Genomic DNA, 25,267 nt, shown 5'->3' with positions numbered 1-25,267 from the left:
TATTTTAACTGTCTGCAATTGACCCGCCATCGATAAATCAATTACTGGACATTCACTGGCGATTATCAGAGATATTAATCTCCTCGTTTTTCGATTTCAAGCACAGATATTGTGGAAAGTAGCAAAAAGATGCACCAGCGACTGTTGAAGGCGATTGACTATGCACATAATGATTGATGAATGCAATTAAAAGTGGGGAAAGTAAAAAACAAATGAAGAGCCCAATTGATGCGACTGCAAGAAAGTCTGATAGTCAAACTTGTCGCTGCCAATTGGTAATTACCCTATGAACTGGACCTACAGCGAAGCTGCCCCCTAAGAATTGTGTGTTGCTCATGGAAACATAACAATGCATTGGCAATATATTCATTTTATCTTTAATCCCATTCCCGAATCTACCAGCCATAACAAAAGCAGATTCAATTGGGCTGCTCATTGGCTAGAGTAACAGCAACAACAAATGTGATAAGCCTATTGTGGTTTTGTTTGGTTCTTTAATTGGCATCACACCCCACATACAGACAGACCAACTCACTCACATACAAGCACTTTGGTAAGCGGGACATGCAACAAACAAAAGCGGCTTTACTTTTCATGTTTTGTGGCGACTGCGCTTTGAGGCGCCATTACTCACAGCTCTGAGAATGGCATAACGATGCCGCTGGCACTGACAGTAGGGGTTACAGTGGGGGTTGGAGAGGCTGACAGAGGGACTAACTATTCGCTGGCATTTCGCAGGCACGCAAAGTTTTCTGCAATTGTTTCAATTGTCAAACAGGCGGCCAAAGTTTGCCAAAAAGTTTTCGCCCGCTTTGCCGTAATTTAAGTGCCCCAACGTCAAGGCTGGACTTAAAGCTGAATTTTCTAATTAACCATTTCTAATTGGATATTCCTAAACGATTTCCGTATTTCAATTAAAATACACCCTGATAAGAAATCGAACTTTTCAATTTATTATGCAACCGATAGTATCTTGATTAGTTCTATATGTGTGTGTGTGTGTGTGGATGTATGTGTGATGGATTGTTTTAATTGTTGCAATCAATAGAAAAGAATCTATTGCTCCCCTTAAACTAAAAGTATATGATAATCGGATTTGAGGGCATGAACAGGGTAGAGCTCCATTAATAGGGACCCCATTTAATTCGTACCGTGTTGAATGTATTTATGATTGGAGTGGAAATTTAGTGCCCTTCATCTGGGATTTGTCTTCTGCTATGGCAACCACAGCTACAAGTCTGAATAATTCGCTTATTGCAATTAAAAGCAATTATGCTCGATGTTCTGGAAACCACAAACTCATTAGCTCGGTGCACCAAAACCACAGTGCAGCAAAACGCTTAGCCACAACAACAACAAATACCAGCAGCAACAGCATTACTACCCTAAACAAATACACATACACATTATGTACACGTATGTAGCGGGAACGGGGGAGAACTCATTTACATATTTGGGATTGACACGGGGCAAGCATTGAATTCCAAAAGCTCGATCGCCTTTCAAATTGCAAAACTTGAGCCACTTTTCATGGTAAACAATTTTCTTTTTTTTTTTTTGTGAAGTGTCCAGTGAGTGGTCGAGGTGGTTGAAATGTTTGGTTAGAAGGTTTTATGCATATGTCAGACATGTGAGAAATTCCATTAGGAAGTTTTCTTTGTTTGCATAACATTTGCATCTCTAACGGAAAATAAAATTATTTATTTGTGGCCAGAATGGGTCGGTTTGTGAACGCACAGATTTTAAGTGTGTCTCTATGTGTGTGTATATATGGTCAGCCAGACCTAGAATATTATTATTATTTTTATTATTTTGTAATGGCTTTGAGTGTGTGCAAAGCTAGAGCAAAGAAAAATTCATTTGCATAAAATCGATTAAAACATTTCTAACAAATCGAATGCATACTGAACGCAAATGAATACAATAAAATTAAGCCCAACTTTATGCGGCCTTTGTTGGCCAAAATATTTGCCCTTTGCTTATAAGTAGGCTACCGTTTTGTCATCAGTCACTCACTTATAAAAACCCCAGCACACAATTCGACATTTTAAATGCTTCCTTTTAACTAAAAGAGCTTACATTTAAAATGGGTTAAGCATAACAAATATTATGTTATGTGTTGAAAATATTTGCAAAAAGGGTTACGCTTTGTATATGAGCTTTTAAATCCTTGGATTATTGGCACGCATTGTGCTATGTATTCACAAAAAGTCAAACTACCATATTAATAAAATACAAGACGCAAACAAAAATATATGAAAACGCACAAATTGATATAATGCAAATTTGTAGCTGTTGAGCAATATCCAGAGACCTTTAAAGCATTGCAATGAAGTCATCTGGCTGTTGGATATATTTAAATAGCATACACAATTCGTATCCAAGAGATTCGACTTATTTGTGCAGTGTATTATATTGCAAATAGTTAATATGAATCTTAAGTATTATGGCGTTGATTTATTTGTTATCTAAAACTTTCCTAAATACAGATAGCCGCTGCAACAATCGAATTAATTATGAGTTTTATATAACTTTAAAACAAATTGATTTACAACAGAATCGGGCCTTAACTGGAACAGCCCACTCTGCATTAAGTGCAAGCCAAAAAGCAAGTAATAAGAGTCAACTACTCATAGTTGTGTAAATTGTGATAAATATCTGACAAGGATGTGAATGTGTTGCCTTAAGTCAGTTTAATAAGGATTTGAGCAGGCGAATCTAGTTGCTAAGATGTGCAAGGTTGACGTGGCTCGTTGAACATCGTTTATGGCAAAAATGGATACGTAATTAGATTATGCAAACAAATGTCAAAGTTATTTGTGTTTCATTTCTTAAGCAAGCAAAGTTAATTAATTAGTGTACAACTTTAAGCTGGGCCAGGCGGAAAGACAGACAGACTGCTCAGCTTGCCAGCAAATTCTTGCTGGCAGCATTGGCATGAAATTACAATAATTTAAGAACTTTTGCTTCAGCTCACTTAAGAACTCAGTCAATGAGCAACGGCTGCAGCATCCGTGCAACTACTCGCAGGACCAGGTCCCTGTTAAGGACAAGCACGAAGATGAAGCTTGGAGGATGCACTGTTCGCTTGGCGGCATTAATGGTAACTAAAGCTTTCGCTGGCTGTTGCAACAACAGCAAAAATAACAAATATGTCAAATATAAAAGACATTCCCAGACCCCCCACACTGGGACTGGGCTGAGACGGCCACAATGCCACAACTCGTCTGTCAAATGCAAATTCAAAAGACAAATGAAGATGAAAATTAACGCGTATTTGGGGTGCATGCCAAGCTAAGCCAAACAAAGTGCAACACCATGAGACAGAACTCCAGACACAGTTTGAGAAACAATTTGAGAGGGGTTTTATTGTCGGTTTTTGTTGGCTTTGCTAATGAAGCATCAGTTTAGCGGCCTTTGCCGCTCTCAAATGTCAAACCCCAAATGCAAATGCAGTGTGCATCCGAATAGGGAAACTTTTGGCGGCCACAACAAACAACAAGATACAAACTTGAAGATACAAAATGAAAGTCTGTATTCGCATTGCCGTTTGGCCACTTTAAAGTGCGGATGCGGCCGCAAGAGCTACGAAAGATACGCAGCAAGCAAAAAGAAAATTGCTTGCAATAAATTTCAAATTAAATAGAAATTTGCAGCGCCAACTGCGAGCGAGGAAAAAATGCAAATCTCTGCTAATTCTTATAAATTATTAAATAAGAAAAAGTCAAATGATTCATTTTTAAGCTGCACCCTTCATCACTAAAGCTCAGCTGGCAGCTGCAGAAAAAATGACCCAGGCCAGCAGCAGCAGCCAGAAAAGCTAGAGAAAAGCGCTGCGAATAAGAGTAGAAAATGCCACGCAAGGACAGACACGCAAAAGGAAATGCTGCTGAACAGGCAATGCAGCAGACCCAGCGCCAAGTATATGTATTTATGCATATGTGTAGGGGCTGTGAATTGTGTTGGGCAAGTGTGTGACTCATGTATGTGCCAGTGTGTCCAATGGGCGTGCATTACTTAACATCAAACTGCGAGTGAAATGATTTTCTCAAAGGCCGGCAAACATAATGCAAAAATGCTTTGCTTGATGTTGGCATTTATTCGCTTCTTGCCAGCCCATCAATATGTGTGCTAATCGCCACTATTTACACTTCATGCACTTATGTGTGCCCTTGTAGAGGGTACTCCAATATTGTCATGAAATGTTTACAAATACAAGTAGAATCATATATATTTTTCAACGACAGTTTTGCTAGATATTTTACACAAGCCCGAAACATGAAACGAAATAAGACAACATTATTATCATCGGTCTACAACCCGGAGGAATCAGCTCCGACCCTATAATGTATATATATTCTTGATCAGCATCAATAGTCGAGTCGAATCCTGTCTGTCCGTTCGTATATATGCTCGCATTTATCTCAGAACTTATTTACTGAAGACTTAAATGTAAGTCCTTCTCGTGCTTATATATCGAAAACTCATCCCGTTTCCAAGCAGTTGATAAGAAGCGATATCGAAACCTTTTTTAAACCAAATCTGTTGCGTATCGTTTAGTATATTTTATTTTTTGGATGCACACACCGATTTAAGCTACGATTTTAAGGCGGATGTCTTCTTATGAATATACGAGTATCCCATGAAAAAATAAAATTTTCTGCCGAGAATTTCATTAAGATCAGTTAAGGAACACAGAAGTAAAAATAAAACGTGTGGCCAAGAGCAAGAATTAATGTGTACATGTGCACACATACATTCACATGCGTTCCTCTTCGAAACCTTTTAAAAGAATTGCAATTGCGATTGTATTGTATGCTATGCTATGTGTTTGAGCAGCTATTTTAGTTCACTTTTTTACGAACAAGCGGAATGTTAGTGCGATGTTAGGGTATGAGGCGATGGCAATTAGTTTCCTCGTTTGATAGGGAAGCGAGCAGATGTAATTAATTTTTGCTTAAAACTTTTTAAATATAGCTTTACCCATTAAATAGGTGAAAAAGTCAAAAAGTGCTTTATTTCTGCTAGATCTGTTTATGGAAATTGCAGCGAATAACTGCGTAACTTTAGTTAAAGAAACGATGCTCTTTCTATAACAGAAAAAAACTCTCTTTGATCGAATATATGGCACAGATAAGGTTGCTTTCACATTATGTGTATTTTTGGAATAAACAGCAAAATCGCGCTTTACAATTCCTTCCATGCCGGACATTCATATATTCATCGAACGCTTTTGGTATACCTCTGATTGGTATGACACACAGTTTGGCTTAGATTGTGTTATGCAGCTTGGCCTTCGATTATCCTGCACTTGATGACTTATGACTTTGGATACACTCAGTTGGGCGCTGACGTGGACCTTGCAGTACGCGCTGTTGACGAAAGTGCAAAGTGAGAGGTTCCAGTCTATGTGGTCCGCGACAAAGTCAAGTTCCACGCTGGATTCGTTGCATTGAAAGAAACGTTCCGCCTTTCCCTTGCCAGGGTGCATTCACCGCTTGCCTACAAGCGCCGTAGGCAGCAGGCAGTATTGAAAAGCGGCCAAAGAGAAGCTGCCACAAAGGCCATGGCACACGAGCAAAGCAGAAAGAAGGCTGCATAAACAACAAGCATGGCAGTGGCAGAGAGAGCCAAGCGAATGTTGAATGCTGTGCACATGGCAGTTTATTCATGATTTCACATATTTCGTCACACCCTCTTCCTTTGCCAGCTGAATCCTCGATCTCTGGTCCTGGCCCTGGTCCTGGTCCTGGTCTTCGCTCTGGATGGTCGCCATTGTTGTGCATTAGTCAACTGTGCGCCAGTTCGTTGCTTGCGCAAAAAATATTGCCTTAGAGCTTGTGCAAACGTGGCAGACACTGTACCCACCCAACCACAAACGCACACACAACTCTGTGTGTGTGTATTTGTGTGTGTGTACACACACATGCATATAAGTAAAGGCAACTGCTTTCTACATGATTTCTCTTGCGCGTGTTTTTGTTGTGCCCTGCCGCTTTCTTGCAATATTTTTTGTACACATCCCCCTCGTCCCTGCTCAAGGCACTCAATCCCCCTGCGCTCTATAGTGGAGTTGCGTTTTTATGGTATTAACATGTTTACTTTAATATTGTGTATTTGTCTTGTTGGCGTTACTGTGACATATGTATCTGGCGAACTGAACAGGCGGCACATTCTGGGCGACACGAAAGGCTTTAAACATATGCAGACACTGAGTTTATATAATGTTTTAGTTCGTGAAGATATAGGTTACTAGCCATCTATTCTTAAATATTCAAATATTTATTGATTTACGGTTACATAACTGCAAGTAACCCAAGCAATGTGATCATACAAACATGTTTAGGAAAGGATAAGGGATCTGGCAGATCGCCAAGCTCCTTACATGCTAGCATGGTTTAAAAAGTTGCGACATGTGGCTCATATGTATCTGTATATATTCTATCTAAGCTACCAAAATCATTAAGATTAACATATTTTGCCACTTAATATTCAATTGGCAATACTTTTTTATTGAAGCTGTAAAGATGCATTCCAAATGTTATCTCCACAATTTCTGTATGAGAACAACAACAGAGGGCCAAGAGGCAAAGGCCCAAGCTCTGCTCTTGCCTTGTTGTTGGACTCGAGCAGTGTCATAAAAAATGTATTGAACCTAATGTAGATAAAAAATATAAATAACAGTTTTCGAGTTTGTTTTGAACACTTAAATAAATTGTTATGAAAATAACATTTTTTCTTCATTAAGTCCAAAACTTTGCAGCCAACTTTTGTGGACCCATCTCATTCCAAGATAGAAAAGGTACAAACCAGAGTTCAATTACCTATCGCCGTCTGTCCATCCCTGCGTGGGCGCATCTCAATGAGCTCATATTCGACAGGCAATACGTATTATACGTGGGTGTGCCCTTGAAATATACAGATTAGAATTATTTGATAGATGAATGATAGATTTACTATACCTACATAATACGTACTTGTGTATGCCATCTTACTTAGTGTTTAAATGAATATATTCCACTTGGTTTTTAACTCTATTTTTTATAGTTTAAGATAAGTTACCAAGTTGTGTTGCACATTATTAGCATGTGTTATGTATCTTATTTGTTATATAAATTTTTATGTATACATAAGTATTTGTGAAGCTTCACCTTTTTTAAATATTTTTTTCTTGTAAGTGTCGCAGCCATAAAATCATCGCAACTTCTGCCCTTCTAATTGATAAAAGTAACAAATTTTTAGAATTGTCTGCTACAAACAGCATCAGATAAATTGTTTTCGCAAAAGAAAAATCCATAAACATATTCTTATCGTTAAAGAAAAAACTTGCTAAAATGCCAAATATTGGCGGCATATTCTTGAAACTTTTGTCTCTGTCTCCAATGCGAAATATCAATCGTGCTGGAGCTCGGGACAGTAACGGCTCGTTCTCGGTGAAGACATCCAACTGCTTGCTATCGATACACAATCAATGCTTTCAAATAACTTTCCAATTCGTAACACGGCTTTTGTTTTGTACAAATCAAGTGCGGGTAATGGCCCAGCCCAATCCCTTGGTGAAGCGGGGCGAAACAATGGTAGCTTAAGTGGTTGTGTGGTGGTAAAGTCTGTCTGTAGGTATGTGTGAGTGGCTCAGTGGCTCGAGGCGCACAAAGGGGATTTCAATAATACGCGCACAATCTGTGCTGAAAGCTTAAACAATAAAAATGAAAAACCCGCAAACCCTGTAGATGGTATGTGGTTAAGCATATTATCAATAGAATAGAAGAGCCTTTCGGACTGCCAGCCCAGCCCGGCAGCTTAAGGTTGCGCGTTCAATGTATAACTTACATTTGCGGCTGGCAGGCTCAAGACAATGCGGCCTGTGTCTCTTCAATGTAACAACGAGACAATGCATATTAGCTGCCTCAGATTGGGGCAGCACAATACGTGCACAAAAGGCCAGCTCCACCGAAGTCAAAGCCAATAGCTTTAGATTGAAATTAATAACAACGCACAGGCACCCACATCAACAGCCATCACAAGTGCTGATACCAAATATAGACACATTCTGCATATGAATATGAATACTCGTATTTTTGTATGCCTGACAAACCAATATACATATATTTAGTATATATATATATTATATCGATAAAAATGGAAATGAGTTTCAATCACATGTTAAGCCTGTCATCTGTGCACTATTATCCCAAATATATCAATTAAGTGCAAGAGTCCCACCTGGCCGATACAGATTGTTAATCAATACAAATCTAAGATTAAGGGGCAAGAGCTGAGTTTTTAGCAAAAGTGTCGCTTTATGATATAGTAAGTGTAACATTTATATTCCATAGAATAAGTTATAAAATAAAAAATTGCGAAACTGCCCAATGGGAAAAAGGTCCGGGAATCAGCACAAGTAAGCAAGCTTTGCTCCTCCCGATAAAAATATCAGATGCATTGCGCAACAAATAAAATAACCTTAGTGTTTGTCCTTTCATGATTGATTCAATTTGTTAACTTATTAACTTTTAGTCGGAATAGTGGGAAAGAGAAGGTACAATGTTGCGGTAGATTTTTGAGTTTATTTAATGAGACAATTCAGAAATATTGCGATAAATCCAACTGGCAAATATACATAAGTAGTAAAATTCATTTGTTAAATAGGCAAATATGCAACCAGCTTAATAATCATTCCATTAATTTGAAGCTCCTTAACAAATGTTGGCCTCTGCCCATTAGGAAAGTGAATCTGCATGAATGCAATTTGTGGGGTTGCAGGCATAATAATTGCATTCATTCTCGTGGGCTTCTTGGCATGTTGTCGATTTATGCTAGTGAAGGTTTTAAGCCGCAACTGATTTATGTTAATGGGTTTACCAAATATTTGCAGCACTTCAAAAACATTATGTTGATTATTAGCCATGTTTGGCTTCGTTGTAAAACACTCATACGTGCTTGCAGTTGGGGAGTCAAACAATCAAAAAAAAAAAATGAGAACGAGTTTGAATACGCCAGTCGGGTATGCTGATCTCTGGAATACCCTGTGCCTAACGATATTAACTGTAAAGACAAAAAATGCGTTATCTTAGCTTTTTTGGACGGGAGTAATCACACTTTTAGTAAATTTTGTATTTATTATGCAATGGAATTTATTCGCAAAGGGCTTTTAAAACGATCAGCAAAATCTGTGCACATGTTTTTTTTATCCACACAATGGTAAGGGTAAGATAAAATAAATTTGTAGAGAGTAGGTACGCACAGATTATTGTTAATGTCGTATAAAAAAAAAGGAATATACGAATTAGCTGCATGGTATTCGCAAGCTTCAATGCGATTGTTACATTCACTTTCCAATTGGTATGTCATTCATTTGATTCGTTTTTATGGGTATAGGGTATTATGACTAAACTGGACGTGTTCGCAACGAACGAATGGGAGACGTGACGGACGTGATGTTTATGACTGTGTGAATATAGCAGCCCCTCAAAGCATCAACATAATTTGCACTAGCAAAGGGCAAATGGACTAATAGCAAACTAAGCAATAAGCCTCACACAGGAGTCGTGCGTTTAGCCAGCGATTGTCACCGACAGCAACTGTCATAACCAAAGCTGCCAGCTGTGAGTTGTGTGCTCCAACCACTTTAGCATTCATATGCATATTCCTGGCACCACCACCACTCAAAGTCACCCGAGTGCCCAGGCAACTACGTGACAATGTCAAGCCCCAAGGAGTGTCGCGCAAACTTTGGCGCCTCAAACTTGTCGCACATATGTTGCCTAGACGGCACACGGTAAAGGCGTGCATCGGTGCTTCTCTCTGAGCGCCGCGTGGTCGGGCTGCCTTTCGTAGTGTAAATATTTAAACAATAATAAGTTGGCGGAAAAACGCAGGAAAACTCTTGTGTTGTCGCGCGACAAAATAGCGAGAACTTTTGTTATCTTTTCACCATGAAAACGGCACAAAATGGGTGGAACTGGGTGGCATGGTCGGCGGGCCCCGAACGTGTACTAATCGTGTTTAGGGGTAGGACAGGTAGAATAAGTAGACGGCAAGTGTGACGCATATATACAGTCTGCTTGTCTATGTTGCGATATATCGCATTTCATGTTTTCAATTAGCGTTAATGTCAGCGAGACGCTGAACTGAAATCGTATATGGAGCCAGGGGCGGTCGATAACGTGTATTGATTACAATATTTAACTAGCAATTTTAATTGACTCGAACTCTAATCAATTTCAATGCAACGAGTACTCTTGCTTGGAATGCATGAATTGTTCGTAGGTAAACTTTGCGGGTTATATTGGATTAAGTCTTAGCATTGAAATCAATATGCTTAAAGTGTTTTCCATTTGTGTATTGCTGACAGGTCAACAAATTAAATTTATTAATGTTGCAAGGCTTAATTGAGAGCTGACCCTTAGTTAATTGAGTAGTTTGTCCTAGTTATATTCCTTTGTGCGCTACATAGTATGTATATATGTTCCATAAAGATAAAAAAGGGTTTGTATTTATGCTGTAGCTGCTGTATAAATATTGTCATAGACGACACGCCCTAACTACGCGCGGCCCAACAAGTCATTTGCATAAATGTCAATCATACGCCGAGTGTACCACAAATGGTGTACCCTGTGCCGCCTAACTTGGCAACAAAAGTACACAAACATATTCGTGTATGGGTTTTCGTTATTTCTACACCAAAGCCATCCCCCCTTTTTCGCTGTTCCACCTCTGCACCAAGACTCTGTTGGCAAAGTGGCACGGCATTGAGAATTTCGCTACTCGATTTGCGTTTTATTTTAAAATTGAATTTCAGCACTGATTATATATATGTATTTTTCGGTTCTCAGTTCCCGTGGGGTATTCACCGTACGGTTAGCTTGCGGCTCGTACACGCTTGCGCTTTCTCTGTCTATCCTTCATTTGCTTGCCTGGGGTGCATAAATAAGCAGCACTCAATTATTCGTGTTGTGGCTGAAGCTATATTCGTAATCCTTTATCCTTATACCTGCGACGTGCTGATTTGATTTGCTTTGCAATTTATTGTTAAAACATGCCAGCAAACAAACACATACTCACTTTCTGTCACTCACAATCTCACTCTCTGTCTCTCTCTCTCTGTATGCTTATCACTTATGCTTAAGCGTAGATTCGCATAAGTCATCTATATAATATTGGTCTGATAAACGCCTTATATGCTATATGTTTATGCTAATGTTTGGCAAAAATCAATTTTAGATTTGCTGCGCCACTTATTCAGCATTCGGATTAAATTTCAAAAAGCGTCTGTTGCGATACTTATTGCTGTACATGTAAATTGAGCACAAAATAAACTCAAATGTTTGTTGTTGTTGTCTTTTGGCTCGAATTTCTAACCTTGGGCCTGCCACTCCCACTGGCTGGCGCAAAACTTCCGTCCACATTGAAATTTTTCATTTGAAGTGAAGCGACGCTGAGAATTTTGTCTGCCGTTCGTTTGACTGAGAGCATTTAATTGTGGTCCATTTCAATTTTATTTGCAAAATACCCTTGAGGTTTCTGGTTTAACATTTAATTACAAATTTTTGTTAAACAATTTTCACTCTAAGCCTTCTGACATTCGAGATTTTTTTACGCTTTTACCCTTTCAGCCCGTTTTAAATGATCAGCTCATTAAGAAGGGAAATAAGTATCAAACATTGTTTAAATACTTTAAGACCGTTTAATATCCCATATGATATGTGCACGTGTTGATGTTGTCACTGGCAAATTGAGTGTATTAATTATATTCCATCCATACAGAAAGTTGGACTAAAATTAATATAAATTAGCAACTTTTATTTCACTTTAAGAGTAATTAAAAATAGTATAAAAACAACGTAAAAATGCATAAAAAATATGCCATGAGCAACAATTATTGAAAATACAATGATGATAAAAAACAAAGTCAATTTTCCATCCACATTTAAATTGATGAGAAAAATGTCAACAACAGGTTTCCAGAGTTAATCGAAAAGCGAAAATAAAAACGAATTCGAATGTTTTTCCATTGAGCCAACTGAAGCATAAAGTACCAGGTGCGAATCCAAGCCCACGGCTTGGATGTTTTAAATTATGAACAGAAACTATAAAAGTTGACATAAGAATTATGAGTTTGTACATATCGTATAACCAATCCCCGTTAGCTAAAACGAATTATAATATTGCCTTATCGACGTCCTATTATACCATTATGTATGAAAGAAATATCTCCGGATAGTGCGAAAATATTAAAAGCTTATGTAGTTTATATAAATAAAAGAAGATTCCTCTGATAAATTCATATGTGACCCGGATAAATATTTAAATAGATAGGTTTTCTCGGCTAAGATCGGACACCAACATTGCCTTAAATCCTATCCCACTTACTATCTTCTTCACTCAAAAATTGTAGGGAAAATTCTTTTAATTTTCTGTATAACAACAAAGCTGGCACAATATGGCAAGTGGAAAAAAGCGGTGGTCAAACTTTGTGTAAAAAACATCAAAAACAACGTCAGCAAAGCCAATAACCTGTGTTTTTCAAACTTGACATCACGAACCTCTGGGGCTTAGTTGTTTGAGAGCTGGACTTACAAGCGAAATGGAAAATAGTATTAATAATTGATATATATATATTTTTTTTTTTGAAATTATTATTAAATCTATTTCTTTTGTGCAGTGATAGAAGTAAAAAGTCTCTAAGCTGGCGATTAATGTTTTTGGGCCTCTCGCTTTAAAAAACCAGGGTACGATATTAATTTTGATGTATGGGAGAAAGGTTAGTGCGCAGATGCGTAGCGGCCACACAAACAATTTCAGTATCACTTGTATTTTCCATACGCCAACGGTCTACATATTCTATGTATATAGATGTGTCTTATTACAATTCAGTTGCAAATGAATATCTTATTATTTCTGCGTCTGTCCAAGCTAATTATAAATGAATATATATCTTACACATATATTCTTATTTTCTCGTGAATTTGCCCTTATACATACTCCATATTGTTGTTTGTTAACAAAATGTCAATTAAGTGGGCCACTCTGGTCATCTGTATTCTCTCCCAATTGGTTTCCCACCCCTGTACCTGGCATACGCATACGTACAACGCATCCTGGTTTCGCTGATCGCCGCATTTAAATAGCATTATTGCCTGCGGGATATATTGGTCAACTTTGCTGACTCTCTGACAGACAATCAACCCAGTGACAATTGCACTTCTGACAATTCACGGCCTGGCATCTGCAAACCATATTAATAAGCCTGAAAATTCAATATTATAATGCATACATACCAGCACATTCGTATAAGGCAACTACTCACAATATTGTGTATTGCATATTGTGTATGTATGGCAAAAGGCACCGCAGGTTGCAATATAATAAAATGTAAGCCGAGAAACCTTTATGGTTTAAAGCAAAAAAATTAAATACCCTTGTAGACACATGGCTTTGCAGATATCCATGCAAACCCGATTTTGCCATCAGATTATACGATATGGAGTGAACAATACAAATTAAAAAATTGTTCAAAGATGAACTTATCCTTTGACCAACATATTAACTGCTTGACGGACTCGGCTATAAATAATAGCCAAAAAGATGTGTGCTTTATTTGTCTCCTTATATTATTATTATTATTAAAGATATTTCTTAATAATTTCTTAATAAATTCTAGAAGGGTATATAAATGTAGTTTTGATCTGACAGCATTTGTGACCTCTACATATGTATTAACAGTATTGGAAAAAATTCTTTCCCGCTTAATTTGAATTGGTACTGAATTAAATTTCACAGCGGCTTTTTATATAAATGAAAATCATATTAAAGTCCGGAGAAGTAACTCACAGTAAACTAACGAAGCTCTATCGGTCGACTTCAGTGCAGTTAACCGAAAAACCTTATATCATCTATGTTTTCAAGCAATTAACTACCAATTCAAAACTAATTTAAGTAATCAATGGTACCTTTACCAATGGTAACTTTTAAGATTTGTAGGTAATATTTTTGTATACCCTGAACCCGTTAAAAATGGGTATATATGCAAAATCCAAATGTATGTAACAGGCAGAAGGAAGCATCTCCGAGCCCATAAAGTATATATATTCAATAGTCGAGTCGATCTAGCCATGTCCGTCTGTCTGTCCGTCCGTCCGTCCGTCCGTATGTATGAACGCAAGGATCTCTGAACCTATGAGAGCTAGAGACTTGAAATTATAGATGTAGTAGTTGTAGTGCCTGCGCAGATCGAGTTTGTTTCCGATAATTGATAACTTACTCCGTTTCCAATCAACCGATAAAAATCAATATCTGCTGTTTTTTGGGCAATTTTGGTAAATAATAAGAGCTAGAGTCACCAAACTTAACATACAGCTTCTAAAATAGAATATATATATGCATTCGATGTTGGAAGAAGAGGGTTCAGGGTATCATCTGGCCGGGAGCTCCCGACTAGAACCTCTTACTTGTTTTATTATTCATAAATGGGAAAAATGTATTTTAACATTGATTAATGTTTTTAAAATGCCTTAAAATATTTCATAGAGCTCTTTATTCAATTTAAAGCTCAAAGCATAGCAGAGCTTTTGAAATCTTTTGTTTCCGTTTCCGTGTTTTATTATACTTTCGTTCCACATTGTGTGTCGATTTTCTTCTGCATACGTTGAGGGGCGGTGCCGCACAGGCTAAAAGTGGGAAATGCGATGGACATAAATTGAATGCGGTCTCATTGAATGGTCGCTAGATTGGTCGTCCAATGGTTAACCCAAATGGCAGCAAATTAGAAGTGAAGTGTTTTGCGCTTGTTCTAATTCTTCGCCTCGCTGCCTGTTGAAAAATCGAAGTCGCTTTCACTGCCGGCTCCAGATGCGGCGGTCGGTGCTCCCGCGGGTGCACCAATGTTCGGGGTGGCTGTGGGCGCCGTTGGTTCCTGGGCTGGTTTCGCGCTTGAGCTATCATCCGTTTCGCTGCTGTCAACGAAATTAACGCGCTTCTTCTTCTTTTGCTGCTGCTGCTGCTGCTGCTGCTGATGCGCATCATTAGGCGTCGCTTGTTTGTCTGTCGACGCAAGTATCGATGTGGGCTTGACGGGCTTGACGGGCTTGGCGGTGGTATCGGGCGCCACTGGTGAGTGAGTGGCTTCAGTTTTTGCGTCAGCCCCTCCAGATGTCGGGGCTTGCTCCACTTCCTGTGGCAAAACCAGCTCGGCCGCTGCGCTGTTGTTGTCAGACATCGGATAGGCGGCTTCCTGTTGTACCTCTTGCTGAGGCTGTTGTTGCAGCTGCTGCTGCTGCTGCTGCTGTTCGCCATAGTAGTCATAATTTGTTGCTGCGACATCATACTCCTGGCCCGCGTAGCTGCCATCCGGGGCATACTGCTCGGCATTGGGATCGGCTATGTACTGGCCAGTTGCCTCATCGTATATGTAGCCCGGGTAGGCATTGGGATCATAACCAGCTGCGTATTGGGCGGCATCGTAGTTGCTATAATCCATATTGGAGTACTCCTGTTGTGCTGCGGCTGTCGCAGCTTCAGCTTCGGCCTCGCTTGCTGCATTTGCATCCGCTACATACTGCTGATAGTCTGCGGGATTTCCGATTTCACTGTACAGTGGCTCGCCTGTGACGCTTGCCGGTTGCGGTGACTGTTGCTGTTGGCTGGTCTCAATGCTGGCATAGCTAGGCTCACCTGGGTCCATATAACTATTGTCATCGTACTGCCCGAAATCGATCTGAGCCCCATCATGTGTTGGTGTTGGCCGCTGCTGTTGCTGCTGCTCCTGCAACTTTTCTACCTCCACAGCACTCATCTGTTCCCCCTCGTGTTGCTCACCTCGATTCTGCTGCTGCTGCTGCTGCGACTGCGATGCGTTGGTTGCCAAATTCTCAAATAATCCCTGCTTTGGTGCTGGTGCTGCTGCAGCTGCTGCCACTGCTGTTGCTGCTGCTGCCGCCTCTGCAGCTGCTCTGGCTGATATCGCATTGGTTGTTCCTGTCAAACGTTCGCCGTAAATGGCATTTTCAATATTCTCAATCGACACTCTGGGCTTAGCGAATGGCTCATTGGTTGCCAGTGGCGACAATTGATTACCTCGTGCTAGCTGCTCATCAACCGCAGCCGCTGCCTGCTCCAGAGCTGCACGACTGGCTTTGACCTCGTCAAGCAAATCGTTGCTGATGCCACCAACGAGGCCGCCAATAGCGCCACCGCCTCCAACTGTGTTCATTTCGCTCGGACGCACGCTTAGCTCCATTTTGTCTTCAAACTGGTCCATTGGCCGTGCTATTGTTGCTGGTGGCGCTGTTGTTGTATGCCAGGGCTCATCGATTTTCAGTTCGCCAAAGTATGCGTCCAAATCGTGTTGCCTTTGCTCCTGATATTGCTGCTGTGGCTGCCGGCGTGGCTCATTATAGCGAGCGACACTTGGCGATATTTCATGCTCGCCTCTAGTCACGCGTGAATTTGGCCAAGCTTCCTGCTCCAGTCCTGGCTGACTTTCCCTAAACAGCTGCGCTGCCTCTTGCGGTCGGTCGCCGCAGTCATCGATGCCAGCGGCAGCTGCAGCCGGCAGCTCAGTCAACGCTGCCGTCTTTGGCAATTTATCAAATGTCAACGAGGATGTTGCCAATGTTGAGGATGTGCTACTCAGCTCCCGTGCACTCATGTCTTTCGGTGAGCATGGTGTTGACATCGTCGTCGTCGTCATCGTCGTCGTCGTGGCTGTTGTTTCTGTTGGCGCTGCCCTGTCGGCGTTGCCATATTGAGATTCACTCGCTGAAAGAGCAGCCACATCAAAGTGCGTCATGCGCTCCGGCAAATCAGCATTTTCATTGTCCAGGGCGCGCAATGTGGCACGCAGGTCGAACAGATTGGAGGTGCCCAGCGCCTGTCCGCCGCTCACACCAGCACCAGCACCAGCTCCAGCCCCGCCATACAGATCTGAGTAGGGCATATAAATGGGCTGAGGCATTGCCTGTGTAGCTAATAACATACCAGTTTGCGTGGGTGTGGGCGTGGCCATGGCAAAAGCCCATTGCTGTGGCGATGCAGCCGTCAATGGAATAAGCAGAGGTTGCTTTTGATTTTGATTAGGAGCTGGTGCCGGAGCAGAAGCATCAGTTGTTGCTGTTGGATTCGACACTGCCGCTGCTTGTGGCTGTATTAGAACAGGAATTGACAAAGGCGTGCCTCCTGTGGTAGTTGTCTGTTGTATACAGCGCAACGTTTGGTTCTGAACCAATTTTGCAAAGTACATTTGGTATTGCAGCTGCAAGTCGATATGGGCAAGAGCAAGACAAAGCCAAACACATGGACATAAATTAAAGTTGCTGTTGGCTGACTTATTGACTGCACCTGTGACTCACCTTCATCATTTTAAGTCGTTCGCTGCGCTGCGACATGAGAGCAGTCTGCTCATCAATACGTTCCAGCATCTGCACCAGCTTTTTGTTTCGTTCGTTGCGCTTGCTCTGCTCCTCCAAAAATTCCTGGTACTTCTGTCGTGATTTCTGTCGCACGCACTTCTCGCTAAAGCAGGCCAGTAGACGATATCAATATTGGCACAATGCATAACTCAAAACCTACTTACAGCTCGCTGCGTTTCTGTAGTACTTTGTCCAATTTATGCTCCAGCTGCTGGCGATTGTCCTCGCTGCGAAAAAGAAAGATGAGATAAACCTTCTATTAAATGAAACGCGTCTCGTACTTATCTCTTTATTTTGACTATATATATAACAATTAAAATTTCATCCGAAATATCGATAGCTTTTCCCTTTTCTGAGAAAATGCTCAATTAATATGCCACAGAGCTAAAGAAAGCAAAGCCACTTGTTTAATTATAGTTGATCAATGGTTGGTACGAGGATTCATTGTACAGGACATTGCCCAGTCTAACTTTTGACTGGACTTTGCCATTTTTTAAAAACCGATAAATTAAAAAGCTAATCAAAATTAAGCTCATAAACTTGCTTATCGGTCAGATAGCAAGTATATTAACTCTTCAAGAAACTTTCAATTTTACGAAGCAAAGAAAATTGGCAAATAGTAATAACAATCTTGTTACGCTCTATCTAAAAGTTGAGCAAAGCTAGGGGAAGCAGCAGATATGCCCCTTCCCTTATGTATATGTACAAAGTCGAGAGCCCTCGAATTTGAGGATTCTCGCTGTCTTAATAATAATTCAATGCTAATTATTTAATAATTTCACAGACCTGCGACGAAGTTTCTCCTGAAGCAGTTCCACCTGCAGCTTGTAGTTTTCCAGCTCGGCCTGGGGAAACATCTCGCTCTGAAATATAGACTCGTCGTCCTCGTTCACGCCGTTCAACTGCCTCTATTAAACTGCACTCCACTGTTGACACAGTTTGCGTGGCACCGAGCGCAATAAATGCGGCATTGAGAGTTATTTTTAAAGCAACTTTATTTGAATAGCAGAATAAAACGAGTTTGTGTCCACGTGTGTGCTCATGGTGTGCGCGTGTACCTTTTTATACTCTTCTAGAGAGTATTCTTACTTTGTCATGAAATATGTAAAGGAAACAGCTCCCACTTATATGTAGAAGCCATGCGTAGGACAAAGTGGTACAAGCACCCGCATTTACGGGTTATCTTACGCTAATCACGCATCAAGGTTCGGGGTACTATGTTTATAGCTTAATGGAAAGAATCGGTAGAAAAATTAGTTTAAGTATGGACATCCTCGAAGATGCCTACTTTCACGGGCATCACAATTCTCCTCACATAACAAGCCACACAGCCTTAAGGGTATTTTAACTTCGGCGTGCCGAAAATAAACTTACTTTCTTGTTTAATGTATGTTTGGCATTTGTTTATTGAGTCGCGTTGTCATGACTACCTCATTTCTTAGCTCTGTTTTTTTTGTGGTTGATTGGCATTGGCCTGGGCGACAGGCGACTAGCGACCGGCAACAAGACTGCGGAGTGACCTGCCCTTATTGATTTTACTTTGGCCCTTTTTGGCTTTGCCACACAATGCAGCAAGTAATAAGAGCGGCAAATGAACTTTCGATTTTGTGCTTCAGAAATTGCCCATGCTCCTGAATAAGCGCCACAATGGCTTGCGCATTAATTACACATTCAGCAAGTAGGTCAGTTTTGGGTGGGCATTTTTTAAACTTTTGCCACGCCCCACCACGAAAATGCTGAGAAACGTTGGGGCTATCCAGCGCATTTGTCATGCATTGCACGAGATTTGCCTGCACGAGCGACCGCAGCTTCTGCAGCATCATATACCCCCGCAACCCACTCTTAAGGGTGGGCAAAAACACATGTTGTTCCCACACACACACACACACACACACACAAGCTCACTCACACTAAAGTTGGGCAGCCAAGCGTGCGGCACCTGAATGTGAATTAATGGTAGCGTCTATCACTTGCCGGCCGCAGACAACAACGCACTGACATATTCACACAGTCACCATCATGGCCAGAGCCGCGACATCATCAGTCGGTGAACACGGACACCGCCGCCTGCTCCTATTACCCTACCTCCAAAATGGGTCGGCTTGGTTTTCGCCTGGCATATGCTGTCGTCGTCACGGTGTCGTGGTTGCGGCTCGCAATATAAAATTTTTGGGCAAACTGAAGCAGGCAGCATAGGTACGGCTGGTTATGTGCGGATATGCAGAGTATGAGGTTATGTGTCCACCATTGTGTGGTGAATGTGTGTCTCATACATATATTTGGGAATAGCCTTTAGGGGTAGTACGTACTTCAACATGATTACCTATAACGACCCTCGATTACATAAAAAAAAATTTATTGAATTTAATACATGTACATTGTTATACCCTTTCAGAATACTGCCCAACTGTCGTGGAAACGATCGCTTAACATTTGGAGTCTGGTAAGAAATACTTTAATTTTTGTAAGATATCTATCTTCACAGCTCAGCACTTTTAACATACTTACAATGACATGCCTACATCAAAAACATTCTAATATGTGAAACGAAGAGCGTTTTTATCTTCGGCTTGATGAACTTAAATAACCTTTACTATTGTTTTTTTTTTATAGTTAAGTATTTGTGTTTCTGATGGAGTATATCATAAGGCTACAAAGCCTGAAATAATAGCAAGTGGTTCGTTTTCAGATTCGCACAAATAACCTGCCTTTAGGTTTGCTTGGTGACCTTTTGAATTTATGCCTTAGGGCTGAGTCTCCTTGAAGCTTGTTATATACATGTATCTGTTCACAGTTAAACATATGTAGCTTAGTAGTAAAATATTTACTCAAGGTGAATAATCCTTTCATTATATGCCTTAATTTACATAGATAAGTCACCAAATATAAATTGTTAGTCTGCAATAGTCTATACTATTTTCTATTCCTTTCTAAAACGTATACTTTTCCTTTGTCAAACTTAATACGTGATTGGCCAATGAACTGAATTGGTTGTAAAATAATTTTCATATAATTGACCAACCAAATATAGTTGTTGCTAGGCAACTAGAGTTAATGAACCGCCATATGATATCAATGCGAAAAATATAAACACATATTTTAGTGAAAAATGCTGCTGACATGCAATCGTCGACAAAATCGACAGCCACTGATAGGGATACGAGTGCGGGAAGCGATTGACTGATTGACTTTTAGTCTATTAAAATCATTTGCATTGAATATTTTGGGCATGACGCGCAATATTTATATGAATTTTGGCCAGCAATCGTCAGCAGAGGTCTTAGTAAAATTCACAGAATTAACCCTGCATTAAGTCCAACTGGATTTTATAGTTACACAGTTTCCGCTTGTATATGTCACGATTTGGTGCTAGCCAAAAATTTGCATGGAAACTTTTGCGGGGTTCTAAAGGAAAATTGAATATTTGGCCGAATTTATGTGTATGGCTTTATGCTGCAAATGCCAGACTTTGTGAGTCTATGGTGTGTGTGTGTGTGTGTGCATGTATGAATGCCTGTGTGTATATTCTGCTTATCAGTCGCTGCACAGCATACTTTTTGGCGCATTTAATTTCAGCAGAAGAGGCGAACTCTGCGCCTTTTTCCGATTTGCAGTCAATGAAGCAGAAAACTGAAAACTTTTTCTTTGCAGTCTATTAAAAATAATGGCCGCTGACAGCGAAGCCACTCGCCAAGTGCGAAAGACGCCACATGCAGTCCCCATGTGTATAGCAGTATGTGTGCGAGTGTGTTTCTCAGTGTGTGCGCAAGACAGTAGCTGGCATTAAATTAATATATATGTGTATACTTTGGGTAATTTCTCATATCGCCATTCATAGACGCTGCCATTGCAATGACCATTTGCGGTTGCCTTTTAATGTCCCTATCTGAACTGTAGGGCAATTGTGCCTCTTTGGGGCAAAGCACTAGAAATTAATTGAATTTTCCTATATATATTTCAATATATAGAGTATAGAGTTATGTAATATATACATAAGTGATATATGGCATAAATAGGGTTATGGCTGAATCTCAATATATTTGCCAGCTTATGCCTTTTGCCTTCTTACCATTAATGAATATGGGCTTGTTAATTGGAATTTATCCTAAGTCACAATAAAATAATTACTTAGAAGTGGATGTAAATATTCCTAAAAATTTTAAATATGCAACGGAAGGACGCTCCACGCTTTAGTAGCAAAGTGCAAGTCGAAAGGAGTTCTGAAAGACGACTTTCAGCTTTCTGGCCGGGAATGATGAAGGAATGTCCGCTAGTTGTATAATAAGAGGATTTGTAGAGCAGAACTAAAAGTAAAAGCTGAAGTAAATATTTAAGTAGCTACTCATAATGTATTTTAAAATTAAAATAAAAAAGTTACTGCTAATGTAATTTAAAATAAAAATAAAAAAATGACAGAGAACTTCAGTTCAGAACCGCTTACTATAATAATAATAAATTTATTTATACATTAATATCCTGAAATATTTTATTATATAATTTAAAGTTAAGTCCCCCAGAATCGTTCAACCTTAAACGGAATGCAGTCAGTTCGATTAACATAAATGAATCCTAATGAATCTTAAATAACATTTGCTTATCCAATTGCAGGGCATTCAGTAGTCGCATATGCGTAGTTTTCTTATCTGTACTTATTTTTTGCCGTGTCGCTGCTGGCACGGTGAAAAAATTACCGACGAACAGCGCGCAGCAGAGAGCAGGTTTTGTGGTTAATGCGATAATTTAATTGTAATGCGGGTCTGGCGTCTTGGGTGCCAATAATTTAAGTTGCAATCAGCGCGGCATTTATTGGGTTAAACGTACAAGAGAGCAGGGCAAACGAGGAGAAATAAGATTGTACAGACACAGACTCACATGCTAGTTGGCTAGCCAAGAAGTGAATGAACCCAAAGGAAACGCCGCAAAGGATACAGAACAAGAGCTGGCAAATAAATTCAGTGACTGCTCCTGCTGCTGCCGCTGTCCTATAAAGGCGCCAGTACGAGTTTCGCATTTTTGCACGTAAGCGCAGGGCAGGAGGACATAGAGAGAGCAAATGCGTAGCATACTTACTGGCGCTTGGCCAAGCAGAAGGAGACAAAGAGTCTTTGAACGGGAGAGAGTGTTGCATTACTTTTGGCCAACGAACAGTAGCCATGACAACGTCAAATATTTGATATCGATAAACCAGTCAAGTAGCCGTGCCTCGGTTTGCAGCCAGTTCTAATGGAAGCGTCGCTGGTGACTGCATTGACTGAGGAGGAGCAAGCAGAATGGCAACGCTTGATGCTGGCTGTCACATACAAGGAGGCCATTGATAAGCTCATGCTGTTGCAGCGCTCACACCGTTTGAATATGCAAAAGCCGCCGCCGCGCAGAAATCGCACACGCAACGCCTCCATTGAGCAGCCGGCGATGTCTGAGCGAGTTCTGCTCACGGGCAAAAAGCTGCCCAGGTTGGAGTCGCTGCTAGGCGACACGGATCAGGAGGCCGACACGGTGGACGAGTGTGTGCTAAATGCCCTGAAATATGAAAATGATATAGATGCACTGTGCGCATTTTTCAAAGCTGCTAACCAACAGCTCTACATGACCAAAGAGGAGCTGGAAAGTGAAAATCCAAGTCGCCTGGAGCTCGCCATTGGCGCACTAAGCGGAAGTAATAGCGAAGAGTCTGTGGCACTCAATCAGCTACAGCAATCCAAGGACGAGATAAAGCAACTGCAAGCGCAACTGGAGCAGCTCCAGATTGACGGCGTGGCCCAACTGCGTCAATTGGAGGAGCGCACTGCCGATGCCAAGTACAATTTAAAGTGTGTGTCGCGAGTAAATGATCTGGAGTACAGCCTGGTAGAGCGCTGGGAGGCGGCACGCGTGACTCAGGCAAAGATTTGGGGCGAAAATGCCGAGCGTGCTTATTTGCGCGACATACTCGACTACAAGCAGCGACTGAAACATGAGGAGCGCGTCAGCCAGGAGCTAGCCGCTTTTCGCACTCGGGAGCTGGCCGACCTGAAGGAACGGATTGCATATTGGCAGCAGCGCTATGTCAGCGAGCTGCGGCGCGTCGAACGTGAATCTGAGGCATGGGAGCTGCGCATTCTGGAGCAGAGCAAATCTCTAGCGCATCATCGCGAGCTGAACGCGCAGCATTTGCAGTTTGTGCGTGAGTACTCCGCCAAGAAGGAGGAGGAGCAGCGTCTGCTTCAACTACAGGTACATCGCATTGAGTGCGCTGTCAAATTGCAGGCATGGTGGCGCGGTACAATGGTGCGACGCGGCCTGGGACCCTTCAAGAAGAAGCCAAAGCGCGGCAGGCGGCCAAAACAAAAAAAGTAAACGAATAAAATGCAATCCAACAACAATTGAACCCATCTTTGCCTTATGGAAATCAACTTGTACCTTAAAACCAATTAAAAAGTTGGCTCGCTGCAGTTAACGCGTCAGCGGTCAACGGCTTACGTCAGCCTTAATGGCATGCCGCCATTGTCAACAGCCTTAGCCTTGTTTACGCGCTGCTAATGGGCCAGCAGCCATCACACTGAACCTGCCACTACCAGCAGCAGCAGCAGCAGTGGCAGCAGCAGTGGCAGCAGCGGTGGCAGCAGCGGTGGCAGCAGCAGTGGCAGCAGCGGTGGCAGCAGCAGCGGCAGCTGCAACAGCTTTTGCCCAGCTGAAGTTGAAGTTGCTATTAAAGTTATTTTTCTTCTTTTTTCTTGTTTTCATTTTTTGTTCATATTGCTTGGTTGCATGGCTGCATGGCGCCATCCAAGTGGTTTCCAGTGGCAACAATGGCCTCAGTGGCAGTCAGGCGGGCTGGCAGTTGGACAGTGGGATTGTTGTTGTTTGTGTTGCTTTCATTGTTGTCGCTCTGTTGGTGCATGGAGATAAAAAGCGACAATTTGCCCGCTGAATGGGTGCAACTTTCTCTCTGTCAGGCTGGGCAAAAGACCCAAGCTGCCCATGTTTGTTTGTATGTTCATTGTAATTTAAAATATAATTAATGGCCGTTGCCTTAATTTATTGAATTTGCATGGGCGCCGAGAACGTTGCCATTTTTTGTTTTCTCTCTCTCTCTCTCCCTCGCTCTCTCTCTCTCTCTCTCTCTTCCTCTCTCTGTGTCCTTATCCCTCTCTCAGTCTTTTTCCATTTGCGTTCCTGCCTGTTGGTTATTGTTTGGCTTAATGCTCACTTTTGTTTTATACTCTGCCACTTGCAACAACAATAACATCCCAATAATGACTGCCGCAAGTCCATTTTGTTGCAAGGCCTTTTGTCTATTTGCTGGCGGATGAATTAATGGAAGATGGCGCGAGAGGAATACGTAACGTGCCACCAACTACGTATCGCACAGTAACAATTTTATACTGACATATACATATACACTTCATATACATATACATATACACTCCTTATACATATACATATATGTGCATATATATATACAGTGAATAGGAAAAGAAAAATGATCTTCGCTGTTTTAACGAGAATTATATATTCATTGTTGAGTGAGCCATGTCCAATATAAAACTTAGTGATCAGTCATTAATAATATCATTTTTTTTATAAATTTTATTAGCATCCATAATATTTATAGGATCATTATATCAAGTACCCGAACATTATTCACTGCACTTAGGATACATAAGCGCTTCAAGTAATAAACATATATGTAAAAAGGTACATTAATTAGTAAGACTGAAAATATATATTTTTAAGAGACTGCTTAAAAGCAAATAGACAAATATTACCTGTTATTATATGCACTCATAACCTGGAGTAAGTGGTAAGCTGCAAGCCCAGAGAGCTTTAGTCACTTTTGCAATATAATCTGGGGATCTAGTTGAAGCACTCTCGGCTAG

The 25,267-nt window shown here is 40.9% G+C and overlaps 2 protein-coding genes across 2 annotated transcripts; one reads left to right on the top strand and one right to left on the bottom strand.

Annotated features, from left to right (window-relative positions):
• Positions 1 to 14,384: 14,384 nt before the first annotated feature.
• LOC6629790 (uncharacterized) lies at positions 14,385 to 18,464 on the bottom strand. Its single transcript, XM_032439407.2, has 4 exons — positions 18,195 to 18,464; positions 17,573 to 17,635; positions 17,349 to 17,511; positions 14,385 to 17,251 (listed from the first exon to the last, which is right to left on the bottom strand). Exons 1-4 carry the CDS (start codon positions 18,263 to 18,265, stop codon positions 14,792 to 14,794), a joined length of 2,757 nt encoding a protein of 918 aa, XP_032295298.1. The 5' UTR covers positions 18,266 to 18,464; the 3' UTR covers positions 14,385 to 14,791.
• A 3,489-nt stretch (positions 18,465 to 21,953) lies between these two features.
• Positions 21,954 to 23,770, top strand: LOC6629791 (dynein regulatory complex protein 9). Its single transcript, XM_002054717.3, has one exon. The coding sequence runs from the start codon at positions 22,632 to 22,634 to the stop codon at positions 23,742 to 23,744; it is 1,113 nt and encodes a 370-aa protein (XP_002054753.1). The 5' UTR covers positions 21,954 to 22,631; the 3' UTR covers positions 23,745 to 23,770.
• The last annotated feature ends 1,497 nt before the right edge of the window (positions 23,771 to 25,267 follow it).

The sequence above is a fragment of the Drosophila virilis genome, chromosome 2 (assembly GCF_030788295.1).
Source record: "Drosophila virilis strain 15010-1051.87 chromosome 2, Dvir_AGI_RSII-ME, whole genome shotgun sequence".
Lineage (NCBI taxonomy): Eukaryota > Metazoa > Arthropoda > Insecta > Diptera > Drosophilidae > Drosophila > Drosophila virilis.
The sequence above is the reverse complement of the archived record's forward strand: the minus strand, read 5'-3'. Positions and strand labels throughout refer to the sequence as shown.

Coding starts and splice junctions, on each gene's coding strand:
- LOC6629791 (XM_002054717.3), top strand. CDS start 22,632: ATGGAAGCGTCGCTGGTGACTGCATTGACTGAGGAGGAGCAAGCAGAA.
- LOC6629790 (XM_032439407.2), bottom strand. CDS start 18,265: ATGTTTCCCCAGGCCGAGCTGGAAAACTACAAGCTGCAGGTGGAACTG. Junction 17,512..17,572: donor CTACAGAAACGCAGCGAGCT/GTAAGTAGGTTT, acceptor GGCCTGCTTTAG/CGAGAAGTGCGTGCGACAGA. Junction 17,252..17,348: donor AACGACTTAAAATGATGAAG/GTGAGTCACAGG, acceptor ATCGACTTGCAG/CTGCAATACCAAATGTACTT.